The sequence below is a fragment of the Marasmius oreades genome, chromosome 8, assembly GCF_018924745.1.
Source record: "Marasmius oreades isolate 03SP1 chromosome 8, whole genome shotgun sequence".
NCBI lineage: Eukaryota > Fungi > Basidiomycota > Agaricomycetes > Agaricales > Marasmiaceae > Marasmius > Marasmius oreades.
The window spans coordinates 1,576,436-1,594,375 of NC_057330.1; the positions used below are offsets into that span (position 1 = coordinate 1,576,436).

A 17,940-nucleotide genomic window follows, 5' to 3' on the forward strand; every position below is an offset into this window, starting at 1 on the left:
ACGGCAACATGCGGTACCGAATCAAATTTTTTTGGATCGCAGACGTTTTTCCACTCATTCTTCCTTAGTGTTCCTTGCCCCCGCCACCGTTGAATGTCGCGTAACCTACGGAACGTCGGTTTCATAGGGTTTCAAGAACAACTAGAAGAAGACCTCACTAAGCTCCTCACTGAGGTCGTCCGGTCCAACCCAGGAATGAAACACAAAGACGCTTTTAAGAAAGTTACCCAAGCTATGCTAGAGAACAACCCCTTCGTTCCACCGAAAGGATGTCCGATTAATGATCTACCAAATGAATTGCTTGGGTACATATTCCAGGTTGGATTGAGTATGGCGGACGACGAAGACGAATGGGATGAAGAGGATGAATACGATGACGATGACGATGACTCGGAATTGGAGTCAGAATCGGAAGACGATGAGCCGCCGAGGAAACAGAAAGGAAAAGGGCAGACTACAAAAAAAGAACCCGGAGAGTGTGAAGAGGGTGAAGCCGAAAAAGAAAGAAAAGAGAAAGCCATACGAAAAATGCCTTTCCAGATGTTGGTATCGCATGTTTGCAAGTTGAGTATCGTTTTTTGGAGGTGAAATATTACTGACATTTCTCTCCAGACATTGGCGTGAAGTGGCTCTCGAAACACCGACGCTGTGGACATCAATGAGCTTCTGCTACGGTTCGTCGATCGACAGTGCAAAAACATGGGTGGAGCGCTCCAAGAATCAACCTTTGGAAATCGATATCGACTGCTCCTTACCAGAAGATGAACCCATTCTTAGGCACGAAGACGGCTTTTCAGACGACGAACTCGTTGAAGATTATGAACATGAAGATGAAGGCGGAGACCACCCGAATACAGCTCAAACGCAAACTTCCGAAGATCTACCAATTCCTTCAAAGAGCCAGATTGCCGAGTTTCTCAACGTGGTCATGCCTCACGTCAACAGGTGGCAAAGTTTCCGTTTGACTGCAAGCCATTACGATCGTATATTCCTGGTCCTTGAACGGCTCTCCCAATGCCAGTCGGCGCCTGCGCTGGAATTACTCGAGTTGTCCAACCACGATGATCAGGAAGACTATGAAACATTCCCTCAGCCAGAATACAAGCAGGGCTTCCTGCTTTTCAACGGCAATGCTCCAAACCTCAAATTTGTTAGGTTTTGGGGCGTTCATCTCGATTGGGACGCGTCTTTATCTTTCATGAAAGGACTTCGCGAGATTGAACTCGCTTACCATACAAACGACGTTCGCCCTTCCTTCGGGACATTTGCCAATATGGTCACTGCATCGCCAGACCTCGAAACGCTATCGTTAGCGACATCTGGTCCGATGAGGTCTTCGCCCGAGTCACCATGGCCCGAAACACAAAGGACCATCGAGATCCCATCTCTGAAGGAGTTGGTGTTAGCCCAACACGAGCAGGAGTACATCATGAATCTCCTATCCCTCCTCTCGACTCCCAACGTGGTCAGTCTAAACCTCGACTTTGACTCGCAAGACTTTACCGAATTGGCCATGCTGCTGGCAAAACCTCTCCATGATCGGAGAGCAGGATCATTACTCTCTGGCCTACAGCAGTTGAAGATCAGTGGGATGCCCTGTAACACGAAAGCCAGGGAGGCGATGTTGGAGCAACTCGTGAATTTGAAGATTATCAACTTGAATTGCTGTGATGAAGAGGAAGTCGAATTCTTTGACTTGATCAAAAAGATGAAGCCAAGTCCGGATGGAAATTATGAAACTCCTGGACCCTCGGTCTTGTATTGTCCGAATCTCATTTCGATATATACGACTGGAATCGATGGAAAGCAGATGAAGGCATTTATTGAAGCTCGTAGGCAAGGTGGTGTCCCAGTTAAGAGGGTCGGAATGAGCGAGGATGACGATGTGGAAGAAAGAGAGGAAAAGTGGTTGAAAGAGCATGTGGAGGAAGTCGAATTTTTCGAACCAGATTCAGATTTCGAGGAAGCGTTTGTCGAAATTGAAGATGAATTTTCTGACATAGACAGTTCGGATGACGATCCGATGGAGACTGACGCCGATTAGAGGATTATGTTTGTTGGCTTGTACTTGATGAAGACAACAGAGATATTAATAAACTCGGGTACACCCAATCACACCTTCACACTTCTATGAAATAGGAAGACCGGTCTAATCTATACAGAGAATGCAGAAAACGACACCAGAAACAATACCAGAAAAGTACGTCTAGTACGAATTACGTGACTGTAGTAAAAATTAATACTTCTCGTTGATCTCGATTCCGGAGTCACTAGGAGACTCAGTGTTGAACGCTGGGCGCATCTGGGCGAGACCATGCGCGTTCTTGAAGAAAACGACGTCACCTTCATCTTCGACGAACTGAAAGAAGTTGTGGTAAGCTATTGTTAACCAGACCGAAAACAACTTTTGTCGATACTGACCTTGCATTCCTTGTAAACACGGTAAACTTCGGCCCATCCACCCGGCTTGCCTTCACAGCGCATGCCAGCTTCAGTCAACTTCTTCCTCAGGGCTGCACTCGCTTCCCAACTTCAACGAACAATAAACATATTGACTCGGGTGAAAAGTGGATATAAAACTTACGCGTGATAATGGGGAATGCGGCTGGAGACATGATGAAGAATATGGGTCTCTGAGATGCCATGGGTAGCAACACCTCCGAGCCAGCCCATCAAACTTCCGAGATCTCCCATCAAATTACGATCGAGCGTGGAAAGGGCACCACGGGGGAAGGTGAATTCTGAAGCACGGTAGTGAGGGAGAAGGGGATCGGTGTGCTGGAGAAATGTAATCAAAACAAGCCAATGATTGACCCTTAAAAAGGACGAGTCAGCTCTTCAATGCTGCTGCAAACTATTCGAGACTCACCAGAGATATGGAACGCCATAGAGGACAAAAACTTCGGCAAAGCCTTTGTAGTAGATCCACCCAAGAACGCCTGCAAGCCAGAGGAAGATTCCAATATCCGACAGGATGATTTGCGAATACTGTTTAGGACTGAACATTGTCGCCTCAGGACTGAAATCTACAGGACAAAGCGTTTAGCACAAGTTATGAATTATGAGGATTACATACGGTTGGTTCCTTTGGGGTACCGAGGCTGCCCAGAGGCATTTGTCAACAAGTAGGTCGGCCATCCTCCAAGCTAAGACGTGTGTCAGGGCAGACCTCAATCCCAGGATACAATTCCACTTACCAAGTAACTGGCAGCTCCAAGGGTCGCACCGATAGGCGAGTCACCCAATGCATCCCAGAGTTCTTTTTTCACTTCTTCCGATACCCTTGCGCCTAGCCGATCCTCCTTTGTGGTATCCAGAGGCCTAAGACCAAGTTGTGAACGGGTCCGGGGCACAAAGACCTGGTCTTGTGTCATATGACCAGTTGAGGCATGGTGTTTAGCATGTGTAATTCTCCAGGAATGGTAAGGAACTCCTAATCTATTTAGTTATAAAAACGCGTATCACATGGTAAGCGCGACGAAAAGAAAGGGGGAAAATCAAGCGTACGCGGAGTGAAGAATCCATCCGACTGCATTATTGACGAATTTTGAGTCGGAAAATGCTTGATGTCCACATTCGTGCGCGATAACCCATAAACCAGTCGCGAAAAGACCTGCAATAAAACCATATAAAGACCATATGGCGAACCGAGCAAGAGGGTACATGAGAGGGTGGGGGAAAGAGACGGCTTCAGTGGTGACATATGCGTCTGCGAAGGTTGCGGTTTTGTAGATAGCACCAATTACTATCACATCCATAAAGCTGTATGCCCACGTCAGAACTTTTTCAATATCACTCCGACAAAACATACATGTAGAGCGATGACCTGAGGGCTGATCGTTCGTTACAGTGCGCTCTGTTGGTTGCATAATGTGGAATCAGTGACGCAAAGAGATTGAAGAAGAAAACAAACGTACGGGACGGCACTGAGCAGGTCTTTGATGGTGAAGTCGGGCACGACATAGATGTCTTGCTCGACTACAGTGTCTGAGGAATCTGGGACCATGGCAGAAGAGATGATGGAGACAACAGCCTATGTCGGTCGGTCTAATGAACAGGCCACAGCGGAGGGAAGGTCTACAGAGAGGGGGAAACCGAAGATGAAAGAAAATTGCTCTGCTTTTTATTTATATGGGTTGGTCCGGACGTAACGGGGGGAACGGCCCTGTTGTTACCGGCAGCCTCCGTTTTGCCCCAAAGTTTTGATTTTAAATTGAACATCAGAACAACCTTCAACTTTGACGTCGAGAATTGTAGGGTTGCCTTATATTATCAAAAAACGTGTTGGTCACTAGCCATACTGCAGCATGGTAATAGCAAGAAAGGTTTGTTGTACAAGAAAGTACACTTTATATACTCAAGTCCCAAAGCTCATGCCAACACTTCTAGTTGCTGTGCCAGTCCCTCCAGGAACGCAAAACCATCCTGATTCGAAATGAGTATCCTTATTGACGAGAACCTGTTCATTGCTACCGACCTTTGTAACTGTCCGACCAGTACTTCGGTTAGTTACGTTACCAAAGTCCCTAACCATATCAGCTAGTCGTCTATTACTTCGCGCCTGCGTAACTTCACTCCTGAGCCGAGCAACTACTCCAAGCTTAACATGAGGATCAGGATTTTGCACAGGAGCATCCTTCGACCGAGAGGTTCTGGATCGTGATGTGTAACTGTGAGAGGATAACGAACGTAATGACAACTGAGACTCACCGCATCGGTGTTATGAATACCGATGGCTCCGCAAGCTGCTTGTAAAGTGCATCAAGGAACCCAAAACCATCCTTGGTCAAAGTCCGCGATGTATTACTCTTCATCACAGCTATGAATTCTGTGACCTTTGCGGCCAATGCATGATTATCTGTCGCCTTTGAAACTTGCCCGGTCAATTTTGATAACTTGTATGCTTTGGGACTCATAAAGGGCGGAGGCACTGATGTTACGTCCATCTCCGTCTCATCTCCGTTTTTTGGGGTGTTAGTTCCTGTCGTCCTTGTTTTCGAAGAGTTGTTGTCCCTTCCCAGGACATCTTCCTTTGCGTTGCGAACAGCCTCTTTGATATTCGAGCGGTCACCAAGAACATTTCTATCTCCAAGGTCCAGCTTTTTCAAGTCATCCAAAATTCGTTTAAGATCTTCAGGTGTTGGTGCTTGGCTTCTTCGCGGCGCATGTACAAGCTTCTTTTATTATCATGAGTGAAATTTTACGGAATGCCCCATCCGAGATTTACCTTCAGTGGAGGTGGCCAAATGAAGTCTGCATTGCCTGAGAAGCCCTCCGCGATGGCTAGTTCACGGAACTCATCGATCCATTTTCCGTAATCAGGGGTGTCTTGAAACTTCAATCTTCGACAATATCGAAGGAATTCTTCAAATTCGGAAGGGATTCCTCGACACAAGTCTTCAATCCGAACACGTTGCTTTTGACGTTTAAGCATGTCGTGCGCCTCTTCTGATTTGGGGACTCCGTGTCTCGTCCATGGGAGACCGCGAGGTGTAAGAAGATGGATGAGCATTAGAGCAGCTGCCTCAAGGTCGTCTCGGCGAGATGGCACTGGAGAAATGGGTATCAGCCCAATGCACATGAATCACATGGGGGATGAAGACCAGAACCACGTCTTCAGACGCATGAATTGGCAATGTGAGGAAGGTGTAGAGAAATTGGAACACTGAGAGAAAATCACCTTTCCCGCGACAATGGACGCCAACAGAACTGTGGAGATAATGTGTCCAGTGCGGAACAGTCTAAAAAGAATCAACCTGACCTGAACCAGTAGTTGCCAATAAAATCCCGTTTGGCTTTACTGTCTGATATATGACGGTGTGTATACGGATCAATGTAGCGTTTTGAGAAGCCAAAATCTATCATATAGATAGTCTTGTGATTTGGTGGAAGGCCGACGACGCAGTTCCCAAGTTGTATATCTCGATGTAAAAGCCCTCTGCCGTGCATGAACTCCAGTCTTTCTATCTGTGCTTCAGGTGAGGAGAATGAGTTCGGTAGAGTAGACAAGCACGTACTACTTGCATCGCAATAGAACAAACACTGCCCAAATCCATTGTATCCTTCCCGCTCTTCCTGTATAGACTATCCAGACTCGATCCAAGTAGATCAATGGCAAGATAGTCCCAACATCCCTCAACGCCAGCCGCCCATAGAGTAGGCATACCTACTCCTCCTTGAATCATCGGGTAAAAGTTTCGTTCATATCGGTTGGTGAGGTTTTCGTGGCTAGTATGCTGAACCTTCAAGGCAACAACTTGACCGTTGTGGACGTGAGTGGCTTTGAATATGGAGCCTTCAATGGAGTAATTAGCCGAACAAAAATCCGAGAAGAATCGAATGACGAACCTGAATATCCTGCCCCAAGTTTCTCTCCTAACCAAAAGTTTGCAAGAATCTGGGGAAAAGGAGGGATAATGATGGACTCATCATCTGATGAGCTTGTATACGAGACTGGAGGTTGAGATAATGCAGAGTCTTTCGGCATCGCTAGATGGTTATCCGTAGGAGGAATGTCACCAACAACTTAGATCTGATGAAGATTCGTGTATTCGGAGAACGCTGCAGCGAAATGATGTTAATGGAATCTAGTGGATAATTGCAAGCTTACAAGATTGACCTTCACGAGCTATTCATATCAGCTAGGTGGTAGTTGTAGACCGTGGACGGGAGGCCAACTTGAACAGAACAGCTTCAGAAAAACGCGTCAAGCACGTGTAACACGCGGTTCGGTTAAGTCACGGGATGTGACAATTAGTCGGACCTTTATTCTTCTCCAAGTCTCTCAGTCCTAATTGGCTTTCTGTTGGTAGATCTATGGAACTCAGGCCTGCACCTATGACTATATCCTGCTAACCTTGCTCACGGACGACTGCAATATCAATTGACTTTAGCCGAGATGCCGGCGTAAGCAATCGATTGGAGGCACATTCCGGAGTTTTTGCCGATCCGGATATTGTCAGCGTCCCTCTTCGTCATCTCACGAGCCCAGACTCTTCAAGTACGTATGATGACCGATGACAGTGCGATGACCTTATAAGGCCGTAGGTCAGCCCAGGCTGGCCTTCCGAATCCCAGAAATTCACTCTCATGTCTACTTCAGCGACAGAAGTTCCCAGTACCGATACGTTGCAAGCAGAAATTGCTCGTCTCAAGCTCGAATTGGACGCTTTGCGCCCCAAGGATGGTTCCACCGAAGAAATTTACATTGGGAACTATCTGTTGACAAGGCTTGAGCAGTTGGGCGTAACGGTTCGTGTAAATCTGTACATCTTACTGCACGGGGGGACTGACCATGAGTCATGAACATAGTCGATGTTCGGCGTTCCAGGAGACTTCAACCTAGGATTCTTGGTATGCGATCGTCGTTCTTGCGTATACGATCGCATTTATTTTCAATATAGGACCTTGTCGAGGATCACCCTAGTATCGACTGGGTTGGAAATTGGTAAAGCTGATAATAATCAACCGTGATTTGTTCCTGATAAGCCATTTGCAGTAATGAACTCAACGCTGCCTACGCAGCTGATGGCTATGCTCGAGTAAAGGAAGGCAGTCTTGGTGTCGTTTTGACTACGTATGTATGCCTTCCACGTTGCCAGTTGAACCAAAACACTCACGGCTTACTTAGATTTGGAGTTGGCGAATTATCCGCCATCAATGGTATCGCGGGTGCTTTTTCAGAGATGGTTCCTGTTCTTCATATTGCGGGAGTGCCTAGTACTGCTCAACAGAAGGTGAAACCAATGTTACATCATACGCTCGGAGATGGACGGTATGTGACTGTTCTCTTCTGGAGTCTATCATTTTTATCAACACTCATATATTGTGGGTTAGATATGATGCATATACCAAAGCCGCTGAACAGTTCACCATTGCCCAAGCCCTTTTGACCAATAAAGAAACCGCAGCGGCAGAAATCGATCGAGTTCTTACTGAATGCATCTTGCGTGTAAGTCGAGGTTCTTTTTGACAGTTGAATCGTTATGTGAATACCTTATTTTTCAGGCTCGGCCCGTATACCTTACTCTCCCTACCGACCTCGTTTACACCAAAATATCATCCGCACGCCTTAAAATCCCGATATCTCGCCTACCGCCTGCCAACGAACCAGATGAAGAAGCTTTTGTTCTAGATGAAATTATGAAGATGGTAGAGACGGCCGATGGAGATATTATTATTCTCGTGGACGCATGTGCTATCCGGCAACACGCTCGACAAGAGGTCAAAGACCTGGTACGGAAAACGCAACTTCCTGTCTATGCGGCACCTATGGGGAAGGCGGTGATTAACGAGAGCTATGAGAGATATGGTGGGGTATGTTACTTTGGCCCGGCTTAAGATATTGGAATCTAACATGGTACATCGTCAAGATATATGTAGGGTCTATTAGCCGACCGGAGATCAAGGAACGAGTGGAATCGGCAAAACTCATCCTGTCTGTCGGGTCGTTGAAAAGTGATTTCAATAGCGGAAACTTCACATACCGCATTCCTACCTCGCGAACTGTAGAGGTACGTACATCCCAATAACCAATTTCATTGCACTAATTTTTTACCGTAGCTACATTCATCGTGGACGAACGTTAAATATGCGAACTTCCCTGGAATTGGAATGAAACAGATTCTTCCCAAGCTCACAGATCGTCTTCAGAGGTATGCTGAACGAGCCAACGCGATTACGGTTCCCCGCTTTGTTTCTCCTATTCCACAGGAAGACACGAAAGAAATCACGCATGCCTGGTTCTGGCCTCGGTTGGCGACATTCTTTAAAGAAAAGGATGTTGTGGTAGCGGAGACAGGGACATCTTCATTTGGGATATTGGATGTTCCTTTACCTCAGAATGCAATGTTTGTCAGCCAAATTCTCTGGGGCAGTATAGGGTGGACTGTTGGGAGCACACTTGGAGCTGCCTTGGCTGCAAAGGACGTCAATTTGGGTAGGACTATCCTGTTCATTGGAGACGGAAGCTTGTAAGTATTCCCTTACGATGTCTAAATCTCGCTTTTTTTCTAAAGCTTCTTAGGCAGTTAACTGTTCAAGAATTATCCACCATGTTACGAAAGGGCTTAACGCCCATCATTTTCGTACTCAACAACAGCGGATACACGATCGAAAGATTTTTGCATGGGAAGACCAGGTTTGTTCAAGGATGATTATATTAAGGGAACATCCAAACTCATTCCTTTTTCATAGGAAATATAACGATATATCGAACTGGGACTGGACAGCTCTTCCTTCTGTTCTCGGAGACGTTGATCGAGTCAAATCGAAAACCTACACAGTCAAAGATAAAGACGAGTTGGACCGGTTATTGCTAGACGATGATTTCGGAGTACAGAAAGCAAAGGAAGTCCTTCAACTGGTGGAAGTCATCATGCCGATGCATGATGCACCGAGGGCGTTGAAATCACAAGCAGAAATGAGTGGAAAAACGAACCAATACGTGCTCGAAATGAGAGGGGACCTGTAATCTCCAAAATAGCGTGTCCTCTACGGATTGATGTAATATAGAGGCTTCTGTCTGATATATTCAGTTTGTGGAAACAAGATTGGGGTGCTCCAAAGCTTTTCGGTTAGAGTTGCAACCAACAGTGCTTTCATAGATGAGATGTGTGCTCCCGATGGACGGGAGGAAGAGGGAAAGGGTGGAAAGAGATGAAAGGGAGATACGAGAAGAGTGGGGTTGCCGGAGGCTGGCCACCCACCCGGTGTGGAGACATTCTGAGCAGGTACCTGAACGCCCCAAACGGAGCACCCGCTCGACGTGCAGGGACCAAAGGCGAAGAAGGGCACTGTACACCCACCGGATAGCGGGTGGGAGGGCCCTCAATCTGAGAGTTGAACATTGAACATTAGCAGTGATGATATAAAGGATAATACCTAATCTAATGTATCAAGTAATGAGTCCCTATCAGCTACGAAATCCAGTACAGAGTTTGGTATTCTATGCGATACACGGTAGGTTTCAATCGAGTCAGACATACGCTTATGATTAGCCTTGTAGGCGTGATAAGTAGAATTTGTAACAATTTCTTCGACGCGGCGCCAGTAAAGAAGGAACGCGAGTGACGTCCAACCACCAGTTTGGGCAACGATCTCGGGAGGAACTCCTGCTAGAAGGAGCTCAACAGCACCACCGATGCGGAAGCTATGTCCCATGATGTCATAGAGCTCAGCCAAGGTCCAAACATCAGCAACTTGACAATTTACTGGTGAGAACTTTTTGACGACTTTTTGGACTTGCACAAGCCAACAAGTCGACCAGTCACCAGCTATGTCTGATTTCCGGCAAGCTCAGTTTTGCTCGGGTCCGCCTGCCAAAATTTTCCAGTCACCTCAACTTTTCACAAAAACCTCCACTGTTGGAGGCTTTCTGAGAGCAGCTATCATGTTATGGAACATATGCCAGCTATTAGGACCTCGTTGGCTGGTGTGTGGTTGCGATATGTGAAGAAGCTGGTGAACTTGCGAGGGGGTGGACTGGTCGAACCGGCCGAAAAGCCCAGAAAAGCCGGGAAAGTTCACCGGCAAATTGTGTGAGTTGCTGATGAATGGAACGGCAAGTGTCTAGAAAAGCTTTTTTGGTGAGATGACAGGGAGAGCCGTCTTCATCTGTGAAGGCGAATAACGAAAAGAAAGGAGGAACATTGTTGTTGACTTTGAGATGATTGCGAAAGGCCTCGACTGGGCAGATGCCATAGGTGTCAAGAGGTCGTGGTGTGAGTGAAATGGTGCCGCCTTTTTCTCGGGTAGACTTGGTCCAGGGAATACTGATGGAGCATGAGAGGTTACTGTCACTGAGAGAGCTGAAAACAATGCGAGAGGAGCGAGTAGCATGGTAATGGGGATTGAAGTCCTTAGATGAGGTGACAGTGGTTTCTCCTAATCGCCTACAGCCATATAGTGAACATGTTGCACATGCCCAGATTGCCGCATCCTTAGGTTTGTTGAGGTCCAGAGCGTTCTTGAGTACTTTGAGGTGAGAGTATGAGACAGGTGGTCGAGGGTCACGACGTAAGTGTGTGCCCTCTCGATTGGCAGTGACACGTGCCCAAGCAAGACGTGGATCGTCGCCACACCATGGGGCTTGGTGTTGGATGTGCCACGCTCGGAGACCAGATAGCCAAGAACGACAACAAGAGCCAGATTTTTTTCCAATACCGTATTTGCCAATGAAAGCAAGAATGAGGGTAGGATCAGCCGGCATGCGCTGCTCCTCTGGGATCTTGAGATCGTCGCAAAATTGATGAAAGCGAAGGATGCCAGCACCATAAGTACCTTTAGTTTTATTGACAATACCCCCAGCGATGGCTTTTGAAGCAAAAGAGAGCACCTCGGGAGAGTACTTTGCACCATCTTCGATTTGTTTGACCAATGAGTAAGGAGAAAACCACCGGTGGATGCGATCTTTAGCAGGTACAAGTGGACGAAAAAGACTGGATGAGATCTTGTTACCACGCCTTGGTGGGCGTGGCATTTGTGGCTGTGGTGGGGTATCGTTTGAAACGATGTGAGAGGACGTAGATGTAGTGGGAGCTGAAAAAGAGCCTAAGAAATATAAGGAGATGAAAAATTAAAGGTAGAAGCAATGTCGTACAAGGCAAGACATGGTGACCACTTTGATTAGTTAATGGCCCTGAGGATAAGAAAGAAGTTGACGAAACTATGCTAGAGTCAGACTAAGGGTGGACAGGAAAGGCAGAAAACCTACAAGATGGCGGAGTAATGCCCGTGAGAATAGAGCTATGAGAGACAGAACGAGGTGGTTTGAGCGAAACCGGTAATGGGCGAAGAATACCACTCAAGAGTCAACCTAATATCAGAGCTACGGGAGTAGCACCAACACCAAATCAACCCAAAAACTAGTAAACCTCCGTGTAAAGTCTATCAATAACTCTACACACCAGGAAAGATTGCAAGGGTGGACTGCTTGGCAAAGGTTACGCACAAGATCACAGTCTCAGTATCGTATGAAGTTCTTATGAAATCAATGTGTAACTGCAAGTGTAAAAACACCACAGCTACGGGATTCTAAGGTTTGTAGGGGCTCTGTTTATTGTCCAGTGGACTAAGTGGGACTATGAATTTCGTCTACGGTAAGACTAATTCGAACGATTGGAGACTATTGCCCTCGACGGACACGAAAACTAAGTCCTCGGCGGACACGAATGCTAAGACCCTCGACGGATCATGAAACAGTAATCAAGACCTCGGCGGCCTACGGACGGATAGTTCTCTAGTTTTTGACCTCGACAGTCTCGTATAGTTCAAATCAAATCTTATCGTTTCACTGCACAAAGACAGGGCAAATCTCTCTATTGGTGTCAAGAGCAGTTACTCACGGGCAACCCACTCAGGACTTTCCTACGCACGGGTAGTACTTTTTTATCTACGGATACATGAGCTGCTTTTATACTACTTCTACGCTAGCTTTGTAATCCTATCTCTACTTGTTTCATCTCTAAAAATAATGCACTGTAGCTACGAATCCATGCGGAGTCTTATCGCTAGGGACTGCTACATGTGCAGAATCTTGTCTACGGAGCTTTTCCGTATTCGAATCATATGTTTTGGACCAATCTGGACCGTTCTTCATTCTTGTTTCAGCATGTAGAATGGACCTACATAGGCGTACCATATGGTATTTCCTGCCTACGGACCTTATCCTGTATTTCGACGTTATCAAATCATATGGACTTTGTGTGTCCAAGTAGTTCCAGCATATGGATCCAGAGTTCCGAATCGCCATAGCACATGAACAGTGTGGACTCCAAGATCCGTTGTTCATTCCTGCCTGGTTCCTGGGTACTCTATCTGTGATCTGGGATCTGTATCATGTCTTTTTGTCTTTTCCTCAGATCGGGACTCGATCTACGGTCATATCAAATTTCTCCTAGTCTGTGTGGTCCAATGTCCGATTTCTTGTCAACTAAATCCCCCGTAGAAGTAGGTACTCCTAGTATGAAGGTCTTTTGACTTTGTTAAGTTCTGCTACGAATGGTTCTGTGAAGACTACAAGTCTTCTAATAGTACAATCCCTTGATATGCCAGTGCATAGTAGAATGTAGAGAGTAGAACTCGGTGGATTACCGCTTAAGTCCTCTGCTCATAGTGTTCTACAGGTTTCGAACGGTCATACAGTTTTCTGACACGATCTACGGCTCTCTCTAACTGGTCTAGCTGCGCCTACGGCACATCCTACTAGCGGCACTAGCTTTAACTAGCAATTCGGGCTCACTCTAGTTCTTAATACGATAAATATCGCTCCGTAGCACCGTTTAAAGTGCAAAAAGAACCGTGTAGCATAGTCAACTAAGTCGCATTATCTCCCCCAAACAAAAGAGGACTGTCCCCAGTCCATCTACGGACTGAGCGCAACATCATCTTCTATCGTTTGAATTGATCTACGGCTTTTTCATTTAGTAGTTCTACTAAAAGCCTTCAAAATGGCCTGTAGATCTACTTAATCTTATCTACGGTGTACACTCTAGTGTACAACCGTCAAGTCTCTGACTTAGAGAAATTTTGAGCTCGAGCTCTACGCTGACCAGCGCTAATGTTCCCAAAAAGGAAATGTTCCGACATGTTAAGGACATGCGGAATGACTCGGAACCGAATGGAACCGAAGGGGGAAACGATAAGATAAGATATAAGATATGTACTGAAGGATATACTAAAGAGGAATGATCTAAGATGAGAAGAGGAAAGAAACGGAGTTGATCGGAGTGTGTCGGAGAGCGACGAGGAGAGTGAAGGAGGTTGAAGAGAATGACGGAGTCTTGACAGTAGCCGAAGTTATTGGACAACGGCTCCCTGAGTCGAACTGCCTTAGACCAGGTCACTGGGAAACCAGAGTCGAGTTTAATTCTGAAGAATGTAACTACTAAGTCGTACATCTTATATAGGATAGAAATGTACAAGGTCCGAGATGGATCCAATAGCCGGATCCGCATTCGGACCGCCGACTCCCAAGCCGATAGTCTAGGCGTTAATGGGTAGTACGGAGATTAAGGTAGGTGGAGTAAGTAAGAATAGGATGAAGTGATTGTGACACGTCGGTCCGGATCGGTCCGGCATGTATGTAACAGTATCCCCCTCTTAAGGTTCTTGCCCTCAAGAACCTTTCCGAGACAGAAACCGATGTAAATATAGTAAGGTAGAATTCGAAAAAATTGAAGTGAATCGGGTCCGTGCGGAGTCCGATGAACGTGATTTTCTAAGTTGAAAACGATCGAGTGATTGCCGAGAGGCAAAGGGAGACAAATAAGAAAAGGATATATAAAGCGTACCATGAAAATTTCTAAGTCCATTCCCCTTAACCTCCTTCTTCCACCATCATGAGCGCAGTCCCCACCGAGTTCCTTCCCCTCCTAACTCCTCGACCAACCCTAATCAAACGAAAACCATTCGACAAGCCGCGTCCGATCGGGTGCGAGCCCTTCAATGCATCCAAGTTCACACGCCCCGGCGGAGTTTCCGATATGGAGTGGGCGAAGATGGTGCGAGACGAAAAGAGTCAGATCCGAGCGGCGCAGGAGGAGTTGGATGAGTGGGAGTGGGAGAAGACGGTTTTTGAGGATGAGGAGTACAAGAAGGAAGTGAAGTCGGCTCAGGAGCAGGAAGCGTGGGATACCGAGCAAGCTGAGCGTAGGGAGAAATTGGCGAAATGGAAGCGAGAGGAAGCCGAGCGGGTCCGACGAGAGGAAGAAGAGAAAAGATCAATGGACGCGAGCGGGTCCGGATCACGTCCCGAGAATGAGGATGATCCGATGGACGATGAGACGTCCGAACCAGTAAGTTTCATTTCCTATTCATTGATTGCTTATTGACCTTTTTCTTTTTAGTTGAGATTGTTAACTCCCGTCGCCGCATATGCCCTTGGAGTTGAGGAAGGGAAGGATCAAGCCCGGCGGCCGATCGGAAATTACATAGATGGAGGGAAGAAAAAGCGAGGGTTGAAAGAGGAAGGAGGACGGATCATTGCGGCACTGAAGGGTACAGTTCCCTTCATTTGATTTTCATGTTTCTTGAACACAGCTGACTTTTCTCTAGTGTGTGATCGTTGCTCCTTGAAGGAGCTCGACTGTTCGGTCCCGGCGGCTTCAAAGCAGGGACATGCCTGCACCGAGTGTAGGAAATCGAAAGTCAAATGTTCGTTGACTTCGGGTGGCCGCTCGGCGCCGACAGTTCAAGACAAGGACAGTATTTTGGAAGAGATTTTGGAAGAGATGCGGAGAAGCAATGAGTTGGCAGAGGAGAATAACGCGTTGCTTCGGAAGCTGGTTCGGGCCCGATCTGGCACCAAAAAGAAGCTTCAACTGGAAGCTGTGGAAGTATCGAAACGGGTTGCGAAGCGGAAACGGGTAGAAGAGGAAGAAGAAGAAGAAGCAGAGCCGAGTGAAAAGAAGAAGGGAAAAGCAAAAGAGATTGTAGCAGAAGAACGAGATGGAGAAGATATGGAAGTAGAAGAGTAAGGAACGTAAGCGGCCGATGTCGGACCTTAATAATGTAGAAAAATTGTAATTAGTACGGACCGAAACGGCCATTTGGGCCTTGATTGTAAAAGTTTTTTCTTGAATTTGAAAAGTGTTAATGAGTGAATAAGGATCATAAGGATCCGGAGGGACCCGGTCTATTAGGGTACTTAGCGTGAAATTCCGTAATGATCTCCTCGGCCTGGAAATTATCGGCCAGGATCCAAGAGTATTCTTCGTCAGTACCTTCATATCCTAACCACCGTACATAGTACTGCAGCTTGCATCGGAACCGTCGGTCGATTTTGGAATCGAGTATCTCCGAGACCTTGTAATGATCTTCAGAGTCTTCGACGATAACGGGTCCGGGCGGGTCCTGGACACGATTAGGGATAGGATTAGGAAGGATAGATTCTAGTTGAGAGACGTGAAAGACAGGATGAATAGAGCGGAGTTCTTTCGGAAGCCGAAGAGTGTAAGCAACTGTGGACGGTTGAGCTATGATTTCAAAAGGACCGAGATACTTCTCCGAAAACTTCTTAGTCGGCCGAGTCGATTTGATGTTTTTGGCTGTCACCATGATCCGGTCTCCGACCTTCCATTCGGGATGCGGTATAAGCTTTTTGTCCTTCTGTTCCTTGTAGCGTTTCTGAGCTGCTGTTAACTCGTCACGGAGCATAGAATGTAATTCGTCAAGATCGACGACAAACTCACGGGCCCGTTCGGATGCGATATCGCGTTCTGGATGGACAATGATGTTCGGATGATAACCCTTGTTGGCAAAGAAAGGAGAGATGCCGGTGGAAGCGTTCGGAGCGTTGTTATACGCGAACTCTGCTAATGGAAGAAGTTCGTCCCAATTGTCCTGCTGATAATTGCAGTAGATTCGGATGTACTGTTCTAGAGTTTGGTTAGCACGTTCGGTCTGTCCGTCGGCCGAAGGGTGGTATCCGGAAGTGAAGTGAAGCTTCATATCCAGAGCGGTACCTAAGGAGCGCATGAATCGAGAGACGAATTCGGAACCGCGATCGGAAGTGACATGATTCGGAACCCCGTGTTTAGAGAAGACATGAATAATAAAGATGCGTGCAAGCTGTTCGGAAGTGATAGTAGTGTCGGTTGGAATGAAAATGGATTGTTTAGAGGCACGATCTATAATGACTAGGATGGAATTATAGCCATTAGAATTCGGGAGTTCTTCGATGAAGTCCATGGATATAGAATCCCACGGACGGGCTGGAACTGGTAGAGGCTGAAGCATACCGTACGGTCGATGTCTCGGAGACTTGTTCCTATTACAGATAACACAAGACTTAACGTAATCACGGACCAATTCACGGATCCGTGGCCAAGTGTACTGTCGGCGGATAGTCTCTAGGGTACGATTCTGACCGAAATGTCCAGCTAGAATATGGTCATGGAAGATGCGGAGGACCCGGAGTTGGAGATCCTTAGCATCTGGAACGTAGATTCGTTCATCAAGACGAAGAAAACCAGACTCATCTAAAGACCAACGGGATTTCTCGGGATCCGTAGCGGACCGGAAATGTTCCCGAAGGGATTCGTCTTCTGACTGAGCTGTTCGGATGTCTTCGTGAAGTCGTTCAATATCCATAATGACACTAGTGCGAAGGATGGGGCCTTCAAGGAAGGTAGCACGGAGGGAGGAGGAGAGTTGTTCTTGTGTAAAGACTGGACGGAAGTTATGAGGATTAAGACTGGCATAAGCGGTATCCCCCTCTTTAGGGTAGACGTCCCATCGTCTAGTAAGAGCGTCCGGTTTAGTTCCGAGACGTCCGGGACGGAAACGAATAACCATGTTAAAATGAGAGAGATATTCGGACCACCTAACTTGCCAACGGGTAAGAATCTTGGTAGAAGTGAAGTATTCCAAGTTCTTGTGATCTGTAACCACGTCGACCGGATCTCCGGAACCCTCCAAGTAATGTCGCCACCGTTTGAACGCTTCGAATATAGCAAGAAGCTCCTTGTCGTGGACGTCGTAGTTGAGTTCGGGAGGCGTGAAAGTGCGTGAGTGGAAAGCAATAGGGTGAATCTCACCGTCCTCGGTCTGAAGGGAAAGGATTGCAGCTAATGCATAATCGGAAGCGTCGGTCTCCAGAATGATTTCCTGATCAGGAAGCCAGTGCGTAAGTATAGGAGCATGAGTAAAAGCTTCCTTTAACGTTTCAAACGCTTTCTGACATTCGGGACCGAAATTCCATTTGATCTGCTTCCGGGTGAGGCGGGTAAGAGGGACAGTGATGGCACTATAATCGTAAATAAAGCGCCGATAGAAATTGCAAAAACCAAGGAAAGATTGGATATCCTTGATCTTACGCGGCGGAGGCCATTCGGTAATGACTTTGACCTTTGCCATGTCCATTCGCAAGCCTTCGGGGGAGAGAATGTAACCGAGGTATTCAATGGTGTCTGTGTGGAAGTCGCATTTCGAAGCTTTACA

At 46.8% G+C, this 17,940-nt stretch overlaps 4 protein-coding genes across 4 annotated transcripts; 2 read left to right on the forward strand and 2 right to left on the reverse strand.

Annotated features, from left to right (window-relative positions):
• Positions 1-47: 47 nt before the first annotated feature.
• E1B28_012455 (uncharacterized protein) lies at positions 48-2,044 on the forward strand (the record flags this gene model as incomplete). Its single annotated transcript, XM_043157570.1, has 2 exons — positions 48-563; positions 613-2,044. The coding sequence occupies exons 1-2, from the start codon at positions 94-96 to the stop codon at positions 2,042-2,044; spliced, it is 1,902 nt and encodes a 633-aa protein (XP_043004937.1). The 5' UTR covers positions 48-93.
• A 192-nt stretch (positions 2,045-2,236) lies between these two features.
• Positions 2,237-4,087, reverse strand: E1B28_012456 (uncharacterized protein; the record flags this gene model as incomplete). Its single annotated transcript, XM_043157571.1, has 9 exons — positions 3,918-4,087; positions 3,812-3,856; positions 3,508-3,762; positions 3,198-3,438; positions 3,077-3,146; positions 2,870-3,026; positions 2,585-2,815; positions 2,422-2,530; positions 2,237-2,359 (listed from the first exon to the last, which is right to left on the reverse strand). The coding sequence occupies exons 1-9, from the start codon at positions 4,004-4,006 to the stop codon at positions 2,237-2,239; spliced, it is 1,320 nt and encodes a 439-aa protein (XP_043004938.1). The 5' UTR covers positions 4,007-4,087.
• A 198-nt stretch (positions 4,088-4,285) lies between these two features.
• On the reverse strand, positions 4,286-6,697 carry E1B28_012457 (uncharacterized protein). Its single transcript, XM_043157572.1, has 9 exons — positions 6,620-6,697; positions 6,349-6,561; positions 6,018-6,295; positions 5,762-5,967; positions 5,681-5,709; positions 5,228-5,550; positions 4,711-5,174; positions 4,478-4,652; positions 4,286-4,425 (listed from the first exon to the last, which is right to left on the reverse strand). Exons 2-9 carry the CDS (start codon positions 6,485-6,487, stop codon positions 4,372-4,374), a joined length of 1,668 nt encoding a protein of 555 aa, XP_043004939.1. The 5' UTR covers positions 6,488-6,561; positions 6,620-6,697; the 3' UTR covers positions 4,286-4,371.
• A 294-nt stretch (positions 6,698-6,991) lies between these two features.
• On the forward strand, positions 6,992-9,542 carry E1B28_012458 (uncharacterized protein). The gene is made up of 11 exons (XM_043157573.1): positions 6,992-7,251; positions 7,312-7,353; positions 7,404-7,447; positions 7,499-7,576; positions 7,631-7,774; positions 7,837-7,951; positions 8,008-8,316; positions 8,373-8,513; positions 8,563-8,972; positions 9,026-9,139; positions 9,196-9,542. The coding sequence occupies exons 1-11, from the start codon at positions 7,090-7,092 to the stop codon at positions 9,470-9,472; spliced, it is 1,836 nt and encodes a 611-aa protein (XP_043004940.1). The 5' UTR covers positions 6,992-7,089; the 3' UTR covers positions 9,473-9,542.
• Positions 9,543-17,940: the final 8,398 nt, after the last annotated feature.

Excerpts from the sequence above, each read along its gene's own strand:
- E1B28_012457 (XM_043157572.1), bottom strand. The coding sequence starts at position 6,487 with ATGCCGAAAGACTCTGCATTATCTCAACCTCCAGTCTCGTATACAAGC. Across the intron at positions 5,968-6,017 it reads GTTCTATTGCGATGCAAGTA|ATAGAAAGACTGGAGTTCAT; the intron begins GTACGTGCTTGT and ends CCTGAAGCACAG. Across the intron at positions 5,551-5,680 it reads CGTCCATTGTCGCGGGAAAG|TGCCATCTCGCCGAGACGAC; the intron begins GTGATTTTCTCT and ends CCATTTCTCCAG.
- E1B28_012458 (XM_043157573.1), top strand. The coding sequence starts at position 7,090 with ATGTCTACTTCAGCGACAGAAGTTCCCAGTACCGATACGTTGCAAGCA. Across the intron at positions 8,317-8,372 it reads GCTATGAGAGATATGGTGGG|ATATATGTAGGGTCTATTAG; the intron begins GTATGTTACTTT and ends TACATCGTCAAG. Across the intron at positions 8,514-8,562 it reads CTACCTCGCGAACTGTAGAG|CTACATTCATCGTGGACGAA; the intron begins GTACGTACATCC and ends TTTTTACCGTAG.